This window comes from Podarcis cretensis (genome assembly GCF_951804945.1).
Source record: "Podarcis cretensis genome assembly, chromosome: 1".
NCBI lineage: Eukaryota > Metazoa > Chordata > Lepidosauria > Squamata > Lacertidae > Podarcis > Podarcis cretensis.
Genome location: NC_137170.1, coordinates 88,442,280 through 88,460,601, shown reverse-complemented (window position 1 = coordinate 88,460,601; position 18,322 = coordinate 88,442,280). Strand labels below are relative to the sequence as shown.

The 18,322-nt window shown below is 43.9% G+C and overlaps 1 protein-coding gene and 1 pseudogene across 3 annotated transcripts; both read right to left on the bottom strand.

Moving 5' to 3' along the window:
* Positions 1-46: 46 nt before the first annotated feature.
* Positions 47-10,956, bottom strand: LOC307211947 (olfactomedin-like; annotated as a pseudogene). Its single transcript, XR_013843872.1, has 4 exons — positions 7,437-10,956; positions 4,348-4,557; positions 2,431-2,602; positions 47-1,247 (listed from the first exon to the last, which is right to left on the bottom strand). The product of XR_013843872.1 is annotated as an olfactomedin-like (transcript).
* A 330-nt stretch (positions 10,957-11,286) lies between these two features.
* Positions 11,287-18,247, bottom strand: RNF25 (ring finger protein 25). 2 transcript variants are annotated; one of them, XM_079969104.1, is made up of 10 exons: positions 18,138-18,247; positions 16,622-16,696; positions 16,094-16,196; positions 15,933-16,000; positions 15,103-15,172; positions 14,930-15,001; positions 14,380-14,520; positions 13,426-13,515; positions 12,604-12,738; positions 11,287-12,262 (listed from the first exon to the last, which is right to left on the bottom strand). In XM_079969104.1, exons 1-10 carry the CDS (start codon positions 18,185-18,187, stop codon positions 11,522-11,524), a joined length of 1,545 nt encoding a protein of 514 aa, XP_079825230.1. In that variant the 5' UTR covers positions 18,188-18,247; the 3' UTR covers positions 11,287-11,521. The 2 variants fall into 2 exon arrangements, with proteins under 2 accessions (XP_079825230.1, XP_079825231.1); XM_079969105.1 differs by lacking the exon at positions 18,138-18,247 and adding an exon at positions 17,572-17,698.
* Positions 18,248-18,322: the final 75 nt, after the last annotated feature.

The window sequence follows — 18,322 nt, the reverse complement described above, 5'->3', positions numbered from 1 at the left end:
ACAACACACACAAGGTGATTTCAGGGTGTATGTCTGCTGTTTATGAACTCCTAGTTACTCAGTGGCATGATCTATAGCAGATTCCACACCAAAGCCCTAATCCTGTTACTGCCAGAATCATTTGGTGCGAGGGAAAGGCAGTGGAGGTTCAATGGTGAGAGCAGCCAACCCTGTGACATGTTCTCTTCACACAGGTAGACACTTGACTGCACTGTGAAGAAAAGGGCTTGTTTAATTATACCCTTTAAAGATAGAATCTGTCTGCTGGCCTTACAATCAAGACTTTTACCATTTAAAATATGTATTTGCCAATATGTAAATGTTGTGCGTGCCTGGCCTTGTTTCTCCTTCAAGCTATGGCAAAGTCTTGTGAGCTGAAGTGGTTTTTACCGACCATCGCAAAAGTATCTGGCTCTTTCACACTGATCACGCTCCTCTTTTGGAACAGGGGGACGCGTCGGAATATCACATCATAAGTGACCAGGTAGCCATCATTGTACATGTATAGCTTGTGGTCATTGGGGTTGTAGCTTATGCTTTGCGGTGTGCCTGTGAGCTTTTCCAGGATGATGTCCATAGAGCCTTCTGTGGCTGTGTTAGTGTCATATTTGTAAAAGATCTTCTCGTTGTGTTCAGTCACCCGCATCAAGGCATACATCACCCCACAGATCATGAAGGTGCCGGTTGCCTTAGGCTTGTACAGTGAGGTTTGCCATGACTTGACTATTGTCAGAGTATTGGGATCCAGCTGCCCAATCATTATTTTCCCCTTGTTTTTTTCCGTGGAGTAAATGAGCCACAGTCCATTCTCATCCCCGGAGAAATCAAAAGTCCTGCCAATTGATTCCGCTATAAGAGTACCAGTTGTTGAACACATCCAGCCTGCACATCCAGCCTGCACAGGTTCCTGGAGTTGTAGCAGTTGTAATAGAAGCTGCCGTTGTACAAAATAGTTCCGCTTCCCTGCCCACAGTTAGTGTAGTTCCAGGTGAACCCAACAAATTGAGAAAGGCTTTTCTGTATTTGGTTTTTGTAGAGCAGCAGGTCGGAATAGGAGTTGTAGATGCGGTAGGTTTCCAACAAACGCTCGTCTGTGTTGAGCGGGGCAACCCAGTATGCGTCAGGATTCTTGTTTCCAACAGCAAAGTCCTTTCCCCAAGCTCCGAATTTGTAGCTTAAACCTCACCAGTTGACTTTCACTATAAGTGGCTTGCTAACGTTTATCAACACCTTGTTGTTGCAGTTACCTGCCAGGGAATAGAAAGGGAATTACTTTTGTTTGTGGCTCCTCTTGACAAGTTTTTCTCTGCTCTGAGGTTTTTTTTGTGTTTTTTTAACAATCAAGAGGTGCATAAATTTTACAAGATAAGTAACTAAATCATCTTTGTTTTCTGTGACCATGTTAGGCATTCTGCTTGTTTCAAAAGCTCTGCCAAGTTTTATCCCACTGCATTTAGAAAACGGGTCAGGCCCCCAACCCAGACTCCTCTGCCCTGCTGTGTTTTCTCTGCATAATGCTTCCCAATTCCTCCTCTGTACTGTCATTGATCAGCTGTTCATTACATGTTTGCCTTCCAAAATTCTCACTAAAGCAGGTGGTCATCATCCCTTTTGGGATCATTGGCAAACCTGAGAACTGCTGTGAGCACTAAGCACAAGCACATGCTACATTCTATTAGTAAGTGCAACAGAATGCTTCTTTCAAGTCTAATGTCAAATGGCGGGGGGACCCTGTGGCACCAGAAGGGCTCTGCAGGCCTCTTTATAATATAAAGAACTATTAAGTGGGAGGTAATCCAGTAATTATTAGGAAATTCCTTTTACCCTGAATTCTACAGGTACAGGCTGAGAACTGATCTAGTGAAAGAGCTCAAAGCTAAAACGACGGCAAAATTTTCCTGGGTCAGGTGGTGCCTCAAATAGCTCGCTGAGGATGTGCTAGTTGTGAGAAGAAGCTGGGTTAAGTTTGTGGGGTGACCAGACTGAAGCAAGCCTTCTCAGTGGTGGCTCCCCGTTTGTAGAGTGCTTTCCCTAGGGAGGCATGCCTGGTTGCGTTATCTGCTTTTAGGTCCCAGGCAAAAACATTTTTTTTTATTCTCCTAGGCTTTTGGCCCTTCATTTGGGAGAGTACTTAACTATGTTTGTGGTGTCTTCTTCCACTCACATTTTTAGTGGGGCAGATTGACTTGGATCTGCTCTTTTATATACAATGAGCATTTTATGCCGTGATGTTATTCTTTTTCTTATATTTGTTTTTAATGGTGGTTTTTACAGCGCAAGCTGCTTTCAGTCACTTTTATGAAAAAAGCAACAAATATTAATTCTGGTGACGGTGATAATGGTGATCATAATGATGGTGATGATAATGTAGCTTATAGACAAACCAATGTAAGGAGAAGTTCCAGCCCACAATCACACGGTAGGACTCACCAAACTCTGGAGTCCCTTTTCCAGAGGGAGAGAGGCCAGAATTGGGATTTGTAACAGAGTCTTCGCAATCAGCCAGTTGTTTCTTGAGCGTGGCTATTTCCCTATGTGTCAACAACACATTGTTCTCGTCAAACTTTTCTAGTTCCCACACAATACTGGAGACATTGGAGACCTGAAACATATTAGCACATGTTTAATTGAACAGCCCCAAGCAATTTTCTACTGCAGCGTCTCCCTGTGTGTTGTGGTAGTAGATGTGTTTGACAGCTTCATGAGTGATTGAATGAGAGAGGCTAAAGCATGCACAAACACACACACACACACACAGAGAGAGAGAGAGAGAGAGAGAGAGAGATGATGATGTAACCAATTACTTCTCTTGTTATTGTATGGATTGAGCATGAGACTCTTAATCTCTGGGACATGAGTTCAAGCCCCACATTGGGCAAAAAGATCCTGCATTGCAGGAAGTTGGACTAAATGACTTTTGCGGTCCCTTCCAACTCTATAATTCTATGACCCAGAGACATTGACTGATTGTTCTTAATAGCTGAATCTTCTCCAAGACTTCTGAATGGCTGGGAAATATCTCAGAAGTGCTAAGGGGGTATGCCTTTATTTCTCAAATCCTACCCCCCAGCTAAGCATCTTACAATAAAGATGTACTATGTGTGAAAAGAACCTGCAGTTTTCAGAAAAATTCAAAACCCTGAACAACTTGGGTCCAGGATATCTTAAGGCCTGCCTGAGCCATTATATCTCAGCCCATCAAGGCTTCAACCAGAAATTGGGCAGTTAGTGTCCTGGGAACTGTAGTTTACACCTCCCAGAGCTACAGTTCCCAGCACCTTTCACAAAACACATTTCCTAGGATTCTCTGGGGGAAGCCATGTGCTTCAAATGTATGGTGTGGATGTTGCCTAAGGGAATGCCCTTAGAATCCTCCTTGAGATCAGGAAACCTGCTAGTACTGGTTTTCCAATTGCAGGGGGGATCTATGATATGCTCAGCCACTGAGGTCCCCTTCCCAGACCTCCTCGTTCAATGTGTGTATGTCAGAGGAGGGGCAGTGGGGATGCTGTGGATGGAGATGTGAGTGCATGGCCCCAACTCCCCTCCCCTCCCCTCCATGTGCTATTCTCACCCACTTTTGAAGAACATTTGAACAGAACTTAGGTGCATCTAGTCATTACGTCTAGGGATGCATGAATATCTCACTGTTTGAATTCCAAAGGATTGCACTTTTGTGAGCTTAAGCTTTCTGCAAGAAGTCAGTGCAAGCACTTGCAAAAGGCTTGAAGGCACTTGTGTTCTGCACAGCCTCCCTCCTCACATCCCTGTCCTCAATTGCTAAGAAATCACCTTTGAGGCCAGGAAAGAGGATAGTGGTTGTGGCAGCAGGTTCTCAAAGAGCCTTGGCAGTGCATCCTTTGGCTCAGGGATGGGCTTAGTGCTACTAAGTTAGTAGGACTACCAGTCCCCAAATCCCTGATGAAAATGATGCTTGGCTCCATCTTACATGCCTTGGAGCAGAGGTTTTTGCCTTTGCTCACAACATTCTTAATTAGGTCCATGAGCCATGGAATGTTGAAAGTGTCTGGTTTTTTTAAAAAAATAACGAGGAGAGGTAAGGAAGGAATAACCTCTTTTGAGACTTTATGCTAGTGGTAAGCATTAAAATAGGCAAAATTCTCATCCCATGTTTTCCTGCTCCCTGAAGCAGCTCTCTTGCCATGGAGGACTCAGCATTGCACAGAAATATTTTTAAAGTTTCCTTGAAGAGCCCCAAACAGTCCCGCAAATGCCCTTTCTAAAGCAGGTTTGAATCCTCTCAAACAGGAGCACCACTCTTGGTGTATTCAGTACAATGTGCAAGCACAATTCAAACTGCTGTGCTCCCAGACATTTTGTACCTACCTGTTCGGTTAAAGATGTAATGCCCGCATCAGTTGCACTTAGAGCATTAGTCAGATCCCGAGCCCATCGCTTCGTATGATTAATTTTTTCTAGGAGGTCTTGATAAGTTTCTTCATCCTTGATACCTTCCATCTCAACCTGACACACTGTTGCAGTTAATTTCTCCAAGGTACCATTAAATGATGCCAAGTCTGTCTGGAGTTTCATAGCCTAGAGAAATTTGCAGGACACACACTTAGCAGGATACTGAAAACATCTTTCCACAAATCATGAACAACCATTTCATTACAATTGTTGCTTCCATGCTTGTCCTTTTCTCTGGAACAACCATTCTTTTATCACTCAGTTTTGAAGGTGTATCCAGACAATGAGTAGACTTCAACTTTGCACTTTCACAAACATTGGGGTGTGGAGATGGGAGAACTCGGAGCACTTCTGTGACTGACAAATTTAGTTTATAGTGGGTGGTGGTGGACTATTTTACCAGGGCTATCCAGTAACAGTGCTTTGGAGGAAGGGTTAAGAGAGCCAGTGTGGTGTAGTAGTTAAGAGCGGTAGTCTCGTAATCTGGGGAACCGGGTTCACATCTCCGCTCCTCCACATGCAGCTGCTGGGTGACCTTGGGCTAGTCACACTTCTTTGAAGTCTCTCAGCCCCACTCACCTCACAGAGTGTTTGTTGTGGGGGAGGAAGGGAAAGGAGAATGTTAGCCGCTTTGAGACTCCTTAAAGGGAGTGAAAGGCGGGATATCAAATCCAAACTCCTCCTCCTCCTCCTCTTCTTCTTCTTCTTCTTCTTCTTCTTCTTCTTCTTAACATGCCTTGAAAGATCTGTGAGCCACATTCTGTCACACACACACACACCCCACCAGTACCATTCCCCTGTGTAGTGTTGCCAGCTGCTGGGAACAGTAATCCGTAAACAGACCCCTGTGTTGCAATATAGACAAGCTGAACAATATAACACAGCATGATGGCCAATAACAATGGCACTAAACACTATTTATAGACTAATACAAATGATCAGAAATTACAACCAAAGTCTCTAAATCTTCTTCACCAGCCGCGGTAGAATAATTCAAAAGTCACCAAATATCTCCAGAACAGAGTTTCCGGATAACCAATCTGTTTCGTTCAATGCTTCATCAGCCAATCTTGATCAATTCTTCATCAGCCAGACTTGTAAGAAATAATATGAGAGGGATGCAGTTCAATTTCTTAACAAGCCAATCTTACATGTAAGCAAATATAAACGCTGTAGAAAATATGCTCTGGATCAGTGCTCATATGATAGATACTGTAGTCACTGATTGTGTTGTGTTATATTGTTCAGCTGCTGGAAACAGTCAGAACTAGACAGCATTAGTGATTCAAGGCAGGGAATAAATATTTGGTATGCTGTCTATGTGCCGAAGTGTGCCCCCTTACCTTGCTCGCTTCTTCTTCATAAATAGTACTCAGGTTCTTATAAGCGTTTTCCAGGATAAATATCAGATGTGAAGGAAAAGTAGTGTCGGGGAGCTCTATGCTGCAGATACATTTATTGTTTTCGTCATCACTTGCTATTGGTCCATTGTGGAAGATGATCTGATCTGCAGCAACCTGGGATGATGGATGCAGAAAGGCAAATGGGATGCTTCATCGCTTGATTTAGCCCTTTCTCATAACCTGATAGTCAACTAAGGTCAGGATAGTTTCCTGAGAACAGCAACCTCCCCACCACATCCTTTAGCCAGCAAATGCTCCCCATTCAGCTCTAGACTGAGCCTTCTACATTGTGTTTTTTGGGCAAAGTCTCTTCCAACAGATTGTACTGAGTCTAGGTAGTTACCATTTGAAAGAATAAAGCTTCTACAATGGTACCTTGGGTTACATACGCTTCAGGTTACATACACTTCAGGTTACAGACTCCGTTAACCCAGAAATAGTGCTTCAGGTTAAGAACTTTGCTTCAGGATGAGAACAGAAACCTTGCTCCAGCGGCGCGGCGGCAGCGGGAGGCTCCCTTAGCTAAAGTGGTGTTTCAGGTTAAGAATGGCCCTCCGGAACGAATTAAATACTTAACCTGAGGTACCACTGTAGTTTGTTTGGCCTATGAGCTGATTGCTCTCCTACAGCCTCAATCCACTCCTTTCGATCTACTCTTGCTGGTGCTAAACCACGATCCCTTCACACTCTACTCTCCTGCCCTTCCCTTCCCACTGGAGTATATCCACTACACTTTTATATTCAAAGCACATTCTTTCCGTCAAAGAATTCTAGATACTGCAGTTTTTTAAGGGTTGCTGGGAATCGTAACTCTGCAAGGAGTAAAGGACAGTGCCCAGAAGCAGAATATGCTTTAAAGGTATATATGCAGCTTAAGTAACTCACTGTAGTACTAAGTTCTGGTTGCGTCTCATGTGATTCCTGAACAAAAACATTGTTTCACAATATTGAATGAAATGCAAGAATCTCCAGACCCATGTCATGCCTCTTTATACCACTGTATAAATTATTTCCAAGTAGGAATTATTGCATTTAAAACCCTGTTTGATGTGTCAAAGCCAAAGGGAAATAATCATTTGTTTTCTCGTACGTCTTGGGCTTTTGGGGTGCTTCCAGATGGGTGTTTATTGTGGGATCGTAGAATTGTAGACTTGGAAGGGATTCCAAAGCTCATTTATTCCACCCCTGCTATGCAGGAATCACAGGTAAGAGTTCCCCATTCATGCACGGAATAATTTTCACAGCATCCCCAGCACATCAGCATCAGAATCCCATCAGGATTTAATATAAAATATCACTAAGATGGTTCCCCCACTTTTATTAGCAGGGGGTGCCTGGCACTGCCTGGGAATTTTTAGGAACCTGTTGTTGTTGTTATTTTTAAACAGATAGTGTAATTTGTGAGTTTAGACATGTCACACCAAAAATTGGGTGAAGTCATGCCAAAGTCATGTTTTGGTCTGCCATCATGATTCAAGATAGTGACCAGGAAGCCTTTGTAGAGTGGGGGGAGCCAGGCATACCTGCCCCGGGCCTCAGAGGGCTAAGCCAGCTGGGGGACGGGGCAGGGGTTTGCTGGACTGTCATGCCAATAATACGTACCCCATTCCTCCCAGTCAGCAGGGGACTTCTGCCATGGGTCTCAGACAAGCTCTGCACAGGCTTGGCATCCAGCATCCAAACATTGCCAAAGATTGCTGCCCCCATCTTGGGAACCCTTGTGCAATGTTTCGTTATGATCTCGACAGATGACTGAACCTGTGCCAAAAATGGGCAAAGTAACACCAAAATAATGTCTTGGTTCACTATTTTCATTCAAAATGGTGCCCATCACCCAAACATCAATGTACACACTCACTCTTCCCACCTTGGAAATACTTGTGTCGAGTTTAGGCAGTGGAAGACAGGAGTGCCTGGCGTGCTCTGGTCCATGGGGTCACGAAGAGTCAGACACGACTAAACAACAACAAACAACCACATATATATGTGTGCGCGCGCAGTAAGCTACGTATGCCGTAAACAGCACTGCCAGATCTCTAACGATTCCCAAGTCTGTTTGATCTGAGTTAATGGTTACAATGAGGTTCTCCATGCAGGCTGGGTTAGGACGTACTGTTAGTGCCATTGAGTGTTCTCCTTGAGGCAGGTGGTTCCACTTCTATTTATAGCAACACCCAGGTGTGAAACAGCACTTGCTCTTCTTGCCAATGTTACAACAGCAAAACATGGAAAGGGGGAATTGTTCTTTCATACATTGGGGGGGGGGGTGGAGAGAGAAGATACTTGAGGTATTAGTTTTAACCCAGGGTGGGACAGTATATCACAGACAAATAGGCGAAAGCATGGGAAAGACTAGGAAGGTTCAGGAAGAAACGGATCCTGCACTTCAGAGATTTTATAAAAGAAATTGCTGGATGTGGACATGATGGAAGAAAATGGGGTGGGTTTATGAAATGAGGGCGAGAGTCCTCAAAGGATCGAGAGCAGTTGGTAAAAAGGAAGGCAGAACTATCAGGAGACAGCAAAACAGTAGAAGGGGAAAGTGTCAAGCAGAGGATGTGATCAACAGCACAGATCCAGAAGCCTTGAGACCTACTCAAAGAAGGCACAGCCATTCACCAAGAATGTCAGAATGGAAAAAAAAAGCAGCAGCTGTTTCCTCCATGAGTACGCTGTGTATGCCCTATAATCAAACACTTATTAATAATGATGGATATTTTTTAAGGATCTCAACAGTCCTAGAGAGCAAATGGGGCAAACAGTATTTTGTTCACCTTCAGTCCCACAACATGGTACCCTCACTCCTTTGCTCCTCTTGTCCCTTTATTTCCCAGCCTCATCCCTTCCTACTTGTCTAATGTTTGGCTCCTGTTCCAGTTTTGAGCACGTTCATCTCTCTCTTCTGCCATACCTCTCGCATGGCACCCTCCCATTACACATTTCGAAGGGATTCAGTTGCATATCAGAAAAATAAGTCTATACAATTCAAGTGGAATAAGTGCTTTGCTGCAACAAAATCCACTTTTAAAAACCAGACTCTTTGCAATTTGGGAACTGCATGAAAATGTGTGGTATAAAAATGGAAATATATATAGATGGAAATATATATAACCTCCACACATCAGGATGAGTGTTCATCATTGTATAACCTCCCTTCAGATCAAGATGGCTGCTCAATAGGGCAAAGTCAGACATTGTATATCTGCACGTTTGGTTCAAGCAAATCAGGAAGACTGCTCACTTTAACAGGTAATCTGAAATAATCCATCCAAGCTCAAATGATCAGTTTGTGTACTCTAATAAAGTAGCCTGTCATCCAGCTCTTACCTTCTTTTTTTTTTCTTTTTTACCTAATGCACACTTACAGGAGCTATATGCACTTTGCTCACCAATTAGCCCCTTTGGGTCAGTTTTTATGACCCAAGTCCCTAAGATGTATAGCTTTTAGGTATTCCTGGACTTGGACCTATGTCGGTATTATAACCTTGTCCAGAAAAGCCAATCAGGATCTAGATACTGTGTTACCCATGTTTTATATTCTATGTAGGCTACCATTCATTATTGTTCAGAAGTTTCAAGTGGTGCAAAATGAAGCAGCCTTTCTCCTTAGAAGAATAGTTTACAAAAGAAAAGAAAAGAAAAAGAAAATGTGAATCCAACAGAAAGATGTCCAGATTAGAACCCGATTGTTTTTCATTTATAATCAAAAGGTTCCTCATTTTAGCTAAACTACATGGGTCATAGATTATTACCTCCCTGCCTCTTTTTAGATGGTTTCTAATGTTGAATGGTCTCATCACATGCAGCACAGCAGCTATGTTCTTTATCCACGAAAGAGAATCATAGATTGGTTTACTCAAATTGCTTTTAATACTCCTGTTTTGCATCACATCACCACAAATTCCACCTCACCACAGTGCAGGGAGGTAAATCAATCTCACATCAATCCTTTTAATAGGCAGAACTGCTCAAACTGGTATATGTGCATGCATGCAAATAAGTAATGACATCCTTTAGCCTCTAGCATGAACTGGTTTAAAATCAGTCACACTTCTATTGTAAGGTCATTTTGGCCACTGTGCTCTGTAAAGTTGTCACACATCTACAATGTTACTATGGCTAAGCAGAAAAAGAAAATTATGAAGTCTGGCAAAGCTTCACTTGGGGAGGGGTGGGGGGACATTTTGCAGACATATAAGGAATTTAAGCAGCTTGGGAACTTTCACACAGCCTAGGGTAAAATTTGTTGTGGGGGGAGGAAGGCCATAAATATGTGACAAAATAGAAATACAAGTGGAGGAAAGTCTGTTCAAAATGTTTGCATAGTGGCCACATGTACTCCATATTACTACAGATTCCTCCTCTGAGCAGAAATACCCATGAAGACAAGGCTGCATTTTGCTGAGGGAGATGACAGGGACTGTGTAGCCTAAAAATAGGTAGGTACATTGGTATTACCCTCCCAAATGGAGAGTAGAGCTGTTCTTGAATGGTGTGTGGGTGAATGCACATACACAAAGCCATAAGGTTAGGAAGGGAAAGCCAGTTGAGCATGAGAGACTTCTCACCCCAACAAAACCAAATTTGGCTCGAATCAAAGATGATAAGACCCAAAACATAAGTCACGTGAACTCTGGACAGGATTACAGTTAGTAAACCATTGCAGGATATCACATTTGTGAAAACAGGCAAAGACAAGAGCCTTGGTGTACCTGGAGCTGAAGCCTTTGTTGCCAATACTAGCTCCAAATCCAACTACTGGGTGAGTAAGGAGTTGGACTTATTATAATTTAAAGGCCCTTTAGAATAGGCATGTTTGATGTTTGCAGTTCAAGGTCAATCACTACTGAACATTAGCCAATTACAATGAGGCAGTGGGAGACTCCAACATTCAGTTTGGCCACAGCTGGGGGGCTTAAGGAACCCTCTGTGGTCAACAGCCGCCAAGTCAATGTTGATTCAAGTCCACTCTTTTCACATATGCCAATACCATCAATAAGGCATGTCTAAAAATAGTGACACTGTTAATGGCAAGTCCTCTCCATAGTTCTGGACAGTAAACAAGGAGACCTGTACTCCCTTATGGTCCTTCTATTTTTAGCACCTATTTTAGAACAGGGTTAGGTAAAGGTAAAGGAAACGCCGTTTACCTTCCCGCTGGTAAGCGGTCCCTATTTATCTACTTGCACCCGGAGGTGCTTTCGAACTGCTAGGTTGGCAGGCGCTGGGACCGAGCAGTGGGAGCGCACCCCGCCGCAGGGATTCGAACCGCTGACCTTTCGATCGGCAAGCCCTAGGCGCTGAGGCTTTAACCCACAGCGCCACCTGCGTCCCTAGAACAGGGTTACTTAATAGTTATTTTTCAAGCTTGGCTTTTAGTTCAGTGATTCAGCCTCAAACAGTCCTCTACACAGCGCTGATTCACTGTAAGATCCTACAGTTTACCCATGGGCAATAGCATTTGGCTACCATTTATTATTCAGTTATTTACTACAGTCCACAGACAGTAATTCTGATTTCTGAGGACAATATACCCCTACTCTGCAAGACATAAACCACCCATGGCCAAGAGGAGAATTTCAAGACAGATCTGCTTTTCCGTACAATCAAGGCCAATGGTTGACAGCACAACAAAATCACCAGTGTTTGTTCCTAGAAAAAGCCCCTCAAGCCTCAACTCCTGCCTGCTAGGAGCCATCCTCAGTCTCTTGGCTCTGCAGCTCTCTCCTTGAGTTCAATGGGGTGCGTCCTCGGCCTCTTGGCACTTTAATATAAGATGCATGTTCTCTGCCCTTGGGCTTTTCCCACTGCCTACAATCCTGCATCCCACGGCGACCCTGCCACTTGGCCGACCCCCTGAGCTCATTATGGCTAACCTCCAAGTTTACTTCCTCACTGTCATGGGCTTGACTTTTCTGCTCCTGCGTCCATTTCCCCACAACATTTTTCTCCTCTCTCAAATACATTCCCTCTTTGGTTGGTGAGATTCCTCTGGTGCGCAGCTCTTTTTTCTCCACCAGTGAAGACACTTGGTCTCTGCTGCAAGATTTTGAGAAGTCTTGATTGTACCTCCCACAGCTTCGCTGTCCCCTCTCCTTTCTCCAGTTGGGTCTTCTACTGAAGGTTCTGGATTTTCCCTCAACAGTGAGAAGACAATGAGTTTCTGCTGGTGTCTCCAGTGACTTGTAGCGCAGCTGCCAGCCAGGGCCTTGTATAGATGGTTTCTCCTCTCGAGTCCTCTCTCTCTTGCTATGGAAATGCAAAGGGACAGGTGGTCTCTCTGGTTTTTCAGGTTCATTCCTCACTGGAACAGCAGCCTCTGCAGTTCCTTGGGTATGTTCTGAGCCTACTGATGGCCTCAGTTCCTTGTCAGTATCCAGAACATTTTCTGAGATGGCTACTTGTTCATGTTCAGTGGTATCTGGGGGCTAAAAAGGATAGAAACCAAAATGAAGGGCAGAAAATGCATAAACCCAGCAGGCTTGATTCTCAGTCTGAGTGGCAAAGATCCCACAGGAATTAATATATCGATGTCGCCCCATCTGTCTTCCCCAGCCTTTGCTGCTTAAATCTTTACCTATAGTAACTTGCAAACTTGCCAGCAACAAGTGTCATCAGCACTTTAAAAGAATTGCCTAGGATGCAAATAACAAAGCTCTCTCTTGTGCTACAAGACAGGATGTCTCAGCAAGTAAAAATTACTACCTCCATTGTTTCATTCTTTCCCTATGACCATTATCCTCTTAGTACTCCTGCTGCCTGCACTAACCTTTTGCAGGCTGATGAAGTAGCGATTTCTTTCTGCTTCAGGGTCAATGATGCCTCCTTTCTCCTGCTGCTTCTGATAGATCAGGCGCAGTTGTTCTCTGTGCTGCAGTGTCTGTGTGTCAGGTTGGTACACCTCCTGAGGAAAGAGAGGCATGTAATTAGATGACTGGCCCAAACAGAGCCTTCTGGGTCTCTCAACCCTCCAGATCTGATGGGCAAAGGGGCTGCCGGGGGGCAGGCAGAGAGAAAGACTGGGGGGGGGGGAAATGCAGCCTCCCACCTCCTTACACAGACAAGAGCATCTCATTAGTAAAACTCCAGTCACAGCATGCTCCTCCCAGAGGATTCTTAGTTAGAACCTAAGCTGGTATTTCTAAACACAACTAAATGTACTACCTATTGTGTAACGGGGAAGCAAAGACACGGGTTGACTATATCTGTTGTTTCACTCTGTTAATACTTTTTGCCTAAATGAAGAAGGGGTGTGAAACTAGCCTGCTATACAAACAATAAAATTCCTATGTGGCCCCTGGAAGGTTGAATAGAAAGGAAGACAGCTCCCTGGCTGAAAATAATTTCCTCTCCCTGGTGTAGAAGTAAAAATTGGCAAGAATGTTAGAACTCATAGCCACCTGCAGACATACAGAGCACCAGGTATATGATTATTTGGAAATAACACTTAACAGACCTCATTTGGAGAAATGGGGTTGCCCAACAGGTCCAATAAGTGAGAGAGAATAGTGAAGCAAGAGGCTGCCTGCCTGGTGCATCTTTTAAAGAGCAGCAAGTCCATGTGAAAGGTCTGTTTTGAAAGTTTCCTTACCATTGGCTGCTGTGGAGGTGGTGCTGCTTGCAATGTTGCAAGATCATAAACCAGAGGCTCCCTGCACACAGGGCACTGCACTTCAAATTCCTGTACACAAGGTAATAACAACAAAATTCAGCCTTGGTTAGACCTAGTCATGGGATATACAGCTACTGTTCTCATACTCCGCCAGTGTGTCTTAAGAGAGTAATATTTTCCTGATAAACTGCTACTCATCCTGGGGAGCTCTAGCACTCAACAACAGTGTTATTGGCAGAAGAGTGCTGTGCAGTTTGACTACAAGGATCACGGGGCAGCCTGGATTCTGAGCTCATCATCCAAGCCTCCTGGGAACTTAGTTAACTTCATTCTATAAACATCCATCAGTAAAGCGCTCTCTTTTATAAGATGCTCCTGGGCCAGAGTGAAGACTCACCACTAGCAACCCTGCCCTCAGAACTGTTCTATTGTTTGGGAGTGGAGGAAGATAACTTTTGTTTCTTGGCAAAGCTTTTTTGTGTATGTTGAAGTCCATTCACAATCTTTTCCACCAATAAGCACACCAACACAGGTGTTCAATGAGATATAATGTGAGTTTACTTTTTGGTCACTTGCATTACAGCTGCGAAGATTGCTTTTATCTACAGAACCCCAGTTCTTTAGTATTTGAAGCAAAGGAAGATATGTTGACCATCTCCTCTGGTCTTTAACTAGATTCCCAGACTTTACACATCACTTAACATTTTGTTCTCTGTAGACAAAATAACTTGCAAATGCGAAAGTATGCACAGCACTGAACCATGGAAAACCATTTCAACATTTATCTGGGAAAATCCTGTCCACAGCTCTCAACGCTATAACTAATAACCAAAATGAACTGGAAATGTTGATCCAGATTCAGAAGCCATTCCTGGAGGAAAAAGTTGGTGAAGTTCTAGAAGCAGCTGTGGGGTGCATGCAAGGAGCTATTACCTCTTTGGGCAGAGGTGCCAAAGGCTGTACTCTTTCTTTCCTCTCTGCACGGATCTCTTCCTCCATATGCTCTGTATAACTGGCAAGGCAACGTGAGTGAAAGTAGTGGTAGCATGGCGTCTTAGTGAAAGCTTCATTTTCCTGCACAGGGGAAGGCACAGATTCCTATTAATACAAATCAGCTACACTGTGCGTTTTCAGGATACATTGAAATAATAATTCCCATTCAATCCAATTTCAATTCATATGTAATATTTGTGGATGCTGGCTCAGATTCAAACAATCACATTAACAGGGGCTTTTTGCACCCCATTCCCACTGTTACTCCCCTTCCCACTGTGGGGAGACATGCACACACTTTTGCAGAACAGAATGCAACACAGCACTAAGGAAGGGATCTAGAGACATCCCAACAAGTTCCCATTCCCTCTTCCTTCCTTTCTGAGTGAGTCCCAGCTTCACCTCATTCTTCCACCTCCTTATATTAGTGCTTTTATTCCCTATGGCTTACCACAAATGAAAACAAGATGCCAATCCAGCATGCCCTTACCTGAAAGCCATACAGGCAAATCACACACTGCCCATGAGGGATGTTGTTGTCTGTAAGGATTTCCTTTCCCTTCTGTGAAGACAGAGAGGGTCAGTTTGTCATTTCACACAATAAAGGCGCAACAGCCCAAGCCATAGGTCTGGACAGCCTGCCTCCCCTTTCTGTTCTCTTACCTCTATTAGCTCATATAACATAGCTGTACCCAGCTGGGCCTCAGCAGTACATTGTAGTGTCTGGGAAATCCTAAAATGGAGGCAAAAAAGGGGGCAGGGTAAGGAGAAAGGCTAGAATAGATGTCCAGGGAAGTGAGATGGCAAGAACTGGAGTGGCTAAATCAGCCACTTGCAATAGCAATCTCAACAGCAATACAGGATGGGCTCCAGCCTCTCACCCAGTATCTCATCTGACATAGTAGCTACTTCAGTACAAATTAGAAGGAAGTGGTACCAGACTGCAATTGAAAAAGCAGCTTGAAGCCCTTCTAGGGGAAGGGAAAGCATGGAAGGGAAAGCAGTTTCTAGTAAGCCACGTGTAAAGAGCAACAGAAGCTGGGACTTTGTTTTGGATGAAGACGCTGCATTTCTGATACAGTAATGTACCAAGATGCATTGCCTCTCATCTCTTAATTTTGTCCACCTATCAATAACTTTTAAGGGAAAGATCTCCTTTAACATGTATTCCCCCAATGCCAATTTTACACACAAACACCATAATTTATATGTACCCAAACATGTTGATTACATGATTAGAACTTCCAGTCTTGTTTGTAACCTCATTCCCCATGCTCCCAATGTTAGTAACATAGCAACAGCCTTCATAGCACAGCTCTAAATTAAGAGAACAGCTGCATAATACATATTCCACATAAGATCATTGGGCAGGTGGAACACAATATAAAGAAGCTCCCACCTCCCCACACTTTCCATTAAAAGTGTGACAGACTGAAACAAAGAAAACCTTACTTCTTGCACTGAACTGGAAAGAGTTTGCATAATACACTTACTTTTGGATTTGCTCATCTGACAGCCCTCGAGGATTCTGGATGGCTATCTTTGGCACTTCATTTGGATACTAATAAGAAACACAGCCAAGTCAAAATGAGTAGTACAGCCATGCTAAAGTGCTACATAGCAAAATAGTCACTCAGGACATACAAGGCTTTACCTGAAGAGGCACGGATAGCACCAAGGTTAAGCAGACATACTGAGACTCCTGGTCCTCTGCAGTTGCTGGATGAAGGGTGATAGATATTTCCCACGGCACAGACCTAGGGTTGAAGAGAGGCTCAAGTGAGAGTCTGGTGTCAAATGAAAGGAAGATGGAACAGGAGAGATAATGCAGGTGGGTTGTTATTCCTTCCTTTCTCAGGCTGAAAGGAGATTGAAGCAGGCATAATGCAGACCTTTCATTCTTCCCACCCCATATTCTTACAAAGGTAACTATTTCAGAATGGTAGTATCAAATACAAGGAGGGGGAAAAAAGAAGTGACTAATATTTTGGGAAATTAACAAACATGAATCAGGGGTTGCAATTCATTCCGAGTTTGTGCAGGACACTGTAGTCTAATCCAAAAACAGGGTACAGTCTTCTAAACCAGGAATCAAGTTCCACAATGACATATGCAAGATCACAGGAGTGATCAATACCATAAAACAAAGAACCAGCAAAGGATCTGACAATGTTGCAATTACCTTCCATTTCCTTTAGACACATGTAGCTCATCCAAGTAGATGGACTCCAAGACTTCCACTTCTGAAGGCAGAGCCCTGAGTAAGAAAAAAAATATATTAATATGATACATAAGGCTAATTTCCTCAGGTTTCTCCAGTCCATCATGTATGATGTTATGTGTGGGGCAGATAGAAATCAGGATTGAACTCCTATGCATTAGCTGATGCTCAGGAAGTTCAATTCAGCTCAGATCAAGCACATCAGCCTCTTCCTGCTGGAACTGGACTGGCACCTCCCAGTATGTACAGAGCAGGACAGAAACACATAGAGACACACACAACTCTTGCATGAGCTAATGCATAGGGAGTTCAATTCTCCCCCAGGGCCAACAATGACAGTAGGTTGGAACAGTCCATCTGTCAATCACCTGATATCAATATGTCACCAAATGATTGACAGGTAGGTGGTCCCACACACTTCTCAAAATTGGCCCATTGGGGTGGGAGAGATAAAGATCTAGCCCACCAGGGCAAAACTGCTTTAGAGTATCACCATGGCAGGCAAATCAGTGTTCAAGAAGAACAAATAACACATACATCACATTAGACGCCTACATTAATTTAAGTTTTGGGGGTCATGCAACCCATTTGTAAATGCTGACATCTTGTGGCAATCCAACATAACAACCTGAATTTTAAAAATGCCACTAAAACACTTAAGAGGATAGGCACTTGTGAAGGGGCACAGAGTCTAAACTAGCAGACCTTTGCTGCTGCCAGTGATAATGAAAACCACAAAAACATTTCTCTCTGGCTACTTCTCAGAATTTTACCTTACACACAATTCCCACAACAGTGGGTAGTTTACCATGCTTGAGAAAGGCTGTCACTTTCTTTCTGTTTTGATTCTGTGGCTGAAAAACGACACAGCTCCATACTGCAAAGGGCAGAAACACAGCTGTAATACTAACCGAGAGTGAGATTGTTGCATGGAGTATTTTTTCATAATATCCATAAGGAACCAGTGGCATAACAGCAGCTGACTGAGAAGAGATCTCAGTTGGCATATGCTTCTAGCCAGGTAACTGTGCGGTAAAGAGAAGGTATTTATTTCTCTATCTACGGTTTTTCATAAGGAGTTTGTAAAAACAAACAAACAAAAAAAAAACCCTGCTAGAAGACCAAAGGGCGAGGAGGAACAGGATTGGCCCAGGGAATGGATTTTGCACTTGGCTTGGATATAAGATTCATATCGCTGCTTGTTCGGCTACTGGGCGCTGCCTTTCTCTCTTAGCCCCCTACCCTCAGAAATAGCGGGGGTTGTGACGAGACCCAGGAAGATGACGAACCACATCGTACATGTCGAACATTACATAAGAACAAGACGAACGAAGAAACCAGAAAATTCCTTCGTGAAGAGATGGCCTGGGCTACAGAAAACAGAGGAGGAAAGGGGGGGGGGATACGCCAGGCATTTGCTCATCTGCCTTCCGCTGAGAGAGAAAGGAGGACACACAAGGCCGAACCGCTCCCTTACCAATCCGCAGCCAACTCCTCCTGCTCCTCGCTGTCGCCGGTCGCCGCCATCTTGACAGGCCCGGAAACTCAACCGCTTTGGAATTCTTGCCGGGTTCTCTTCCGGCGCTGAGGGTTGCTAGGCAACAGCCGGGAGACGCCGTTGCGCGGGGCCTGCGCTGATAACCAGCCTCCGCCCGCCCCGCC

What these genes read in the sequence shown, in the direction of transcription:
- RNF25 (XM_079969104.1), bottom strand. Translation starts at nt 18,187, where the DNA reads ATGGCGGCGACCGGCGACAGCGAGGAGCAGGAGGAGTTGGCTGCGGAT. An exon ending in TGCTATCCGTGCCTCTTCAG is followed by an intron (nt 16,001 to 16,093) that starts GTAAAGCCTTGT and finishes GTTTCTTATTAG; the next exon opens with TATCCAAATGAAGTGCCAAA. An exon ending in CACCTCCACAGCAGCCAATG is followed by an intron (nt 12,739 to 13,425) that starts GTAAGGAAACTT and finishes CTCTTTCCTCAG; the next exon opens with GAGGTGTACCAACCTGACAC.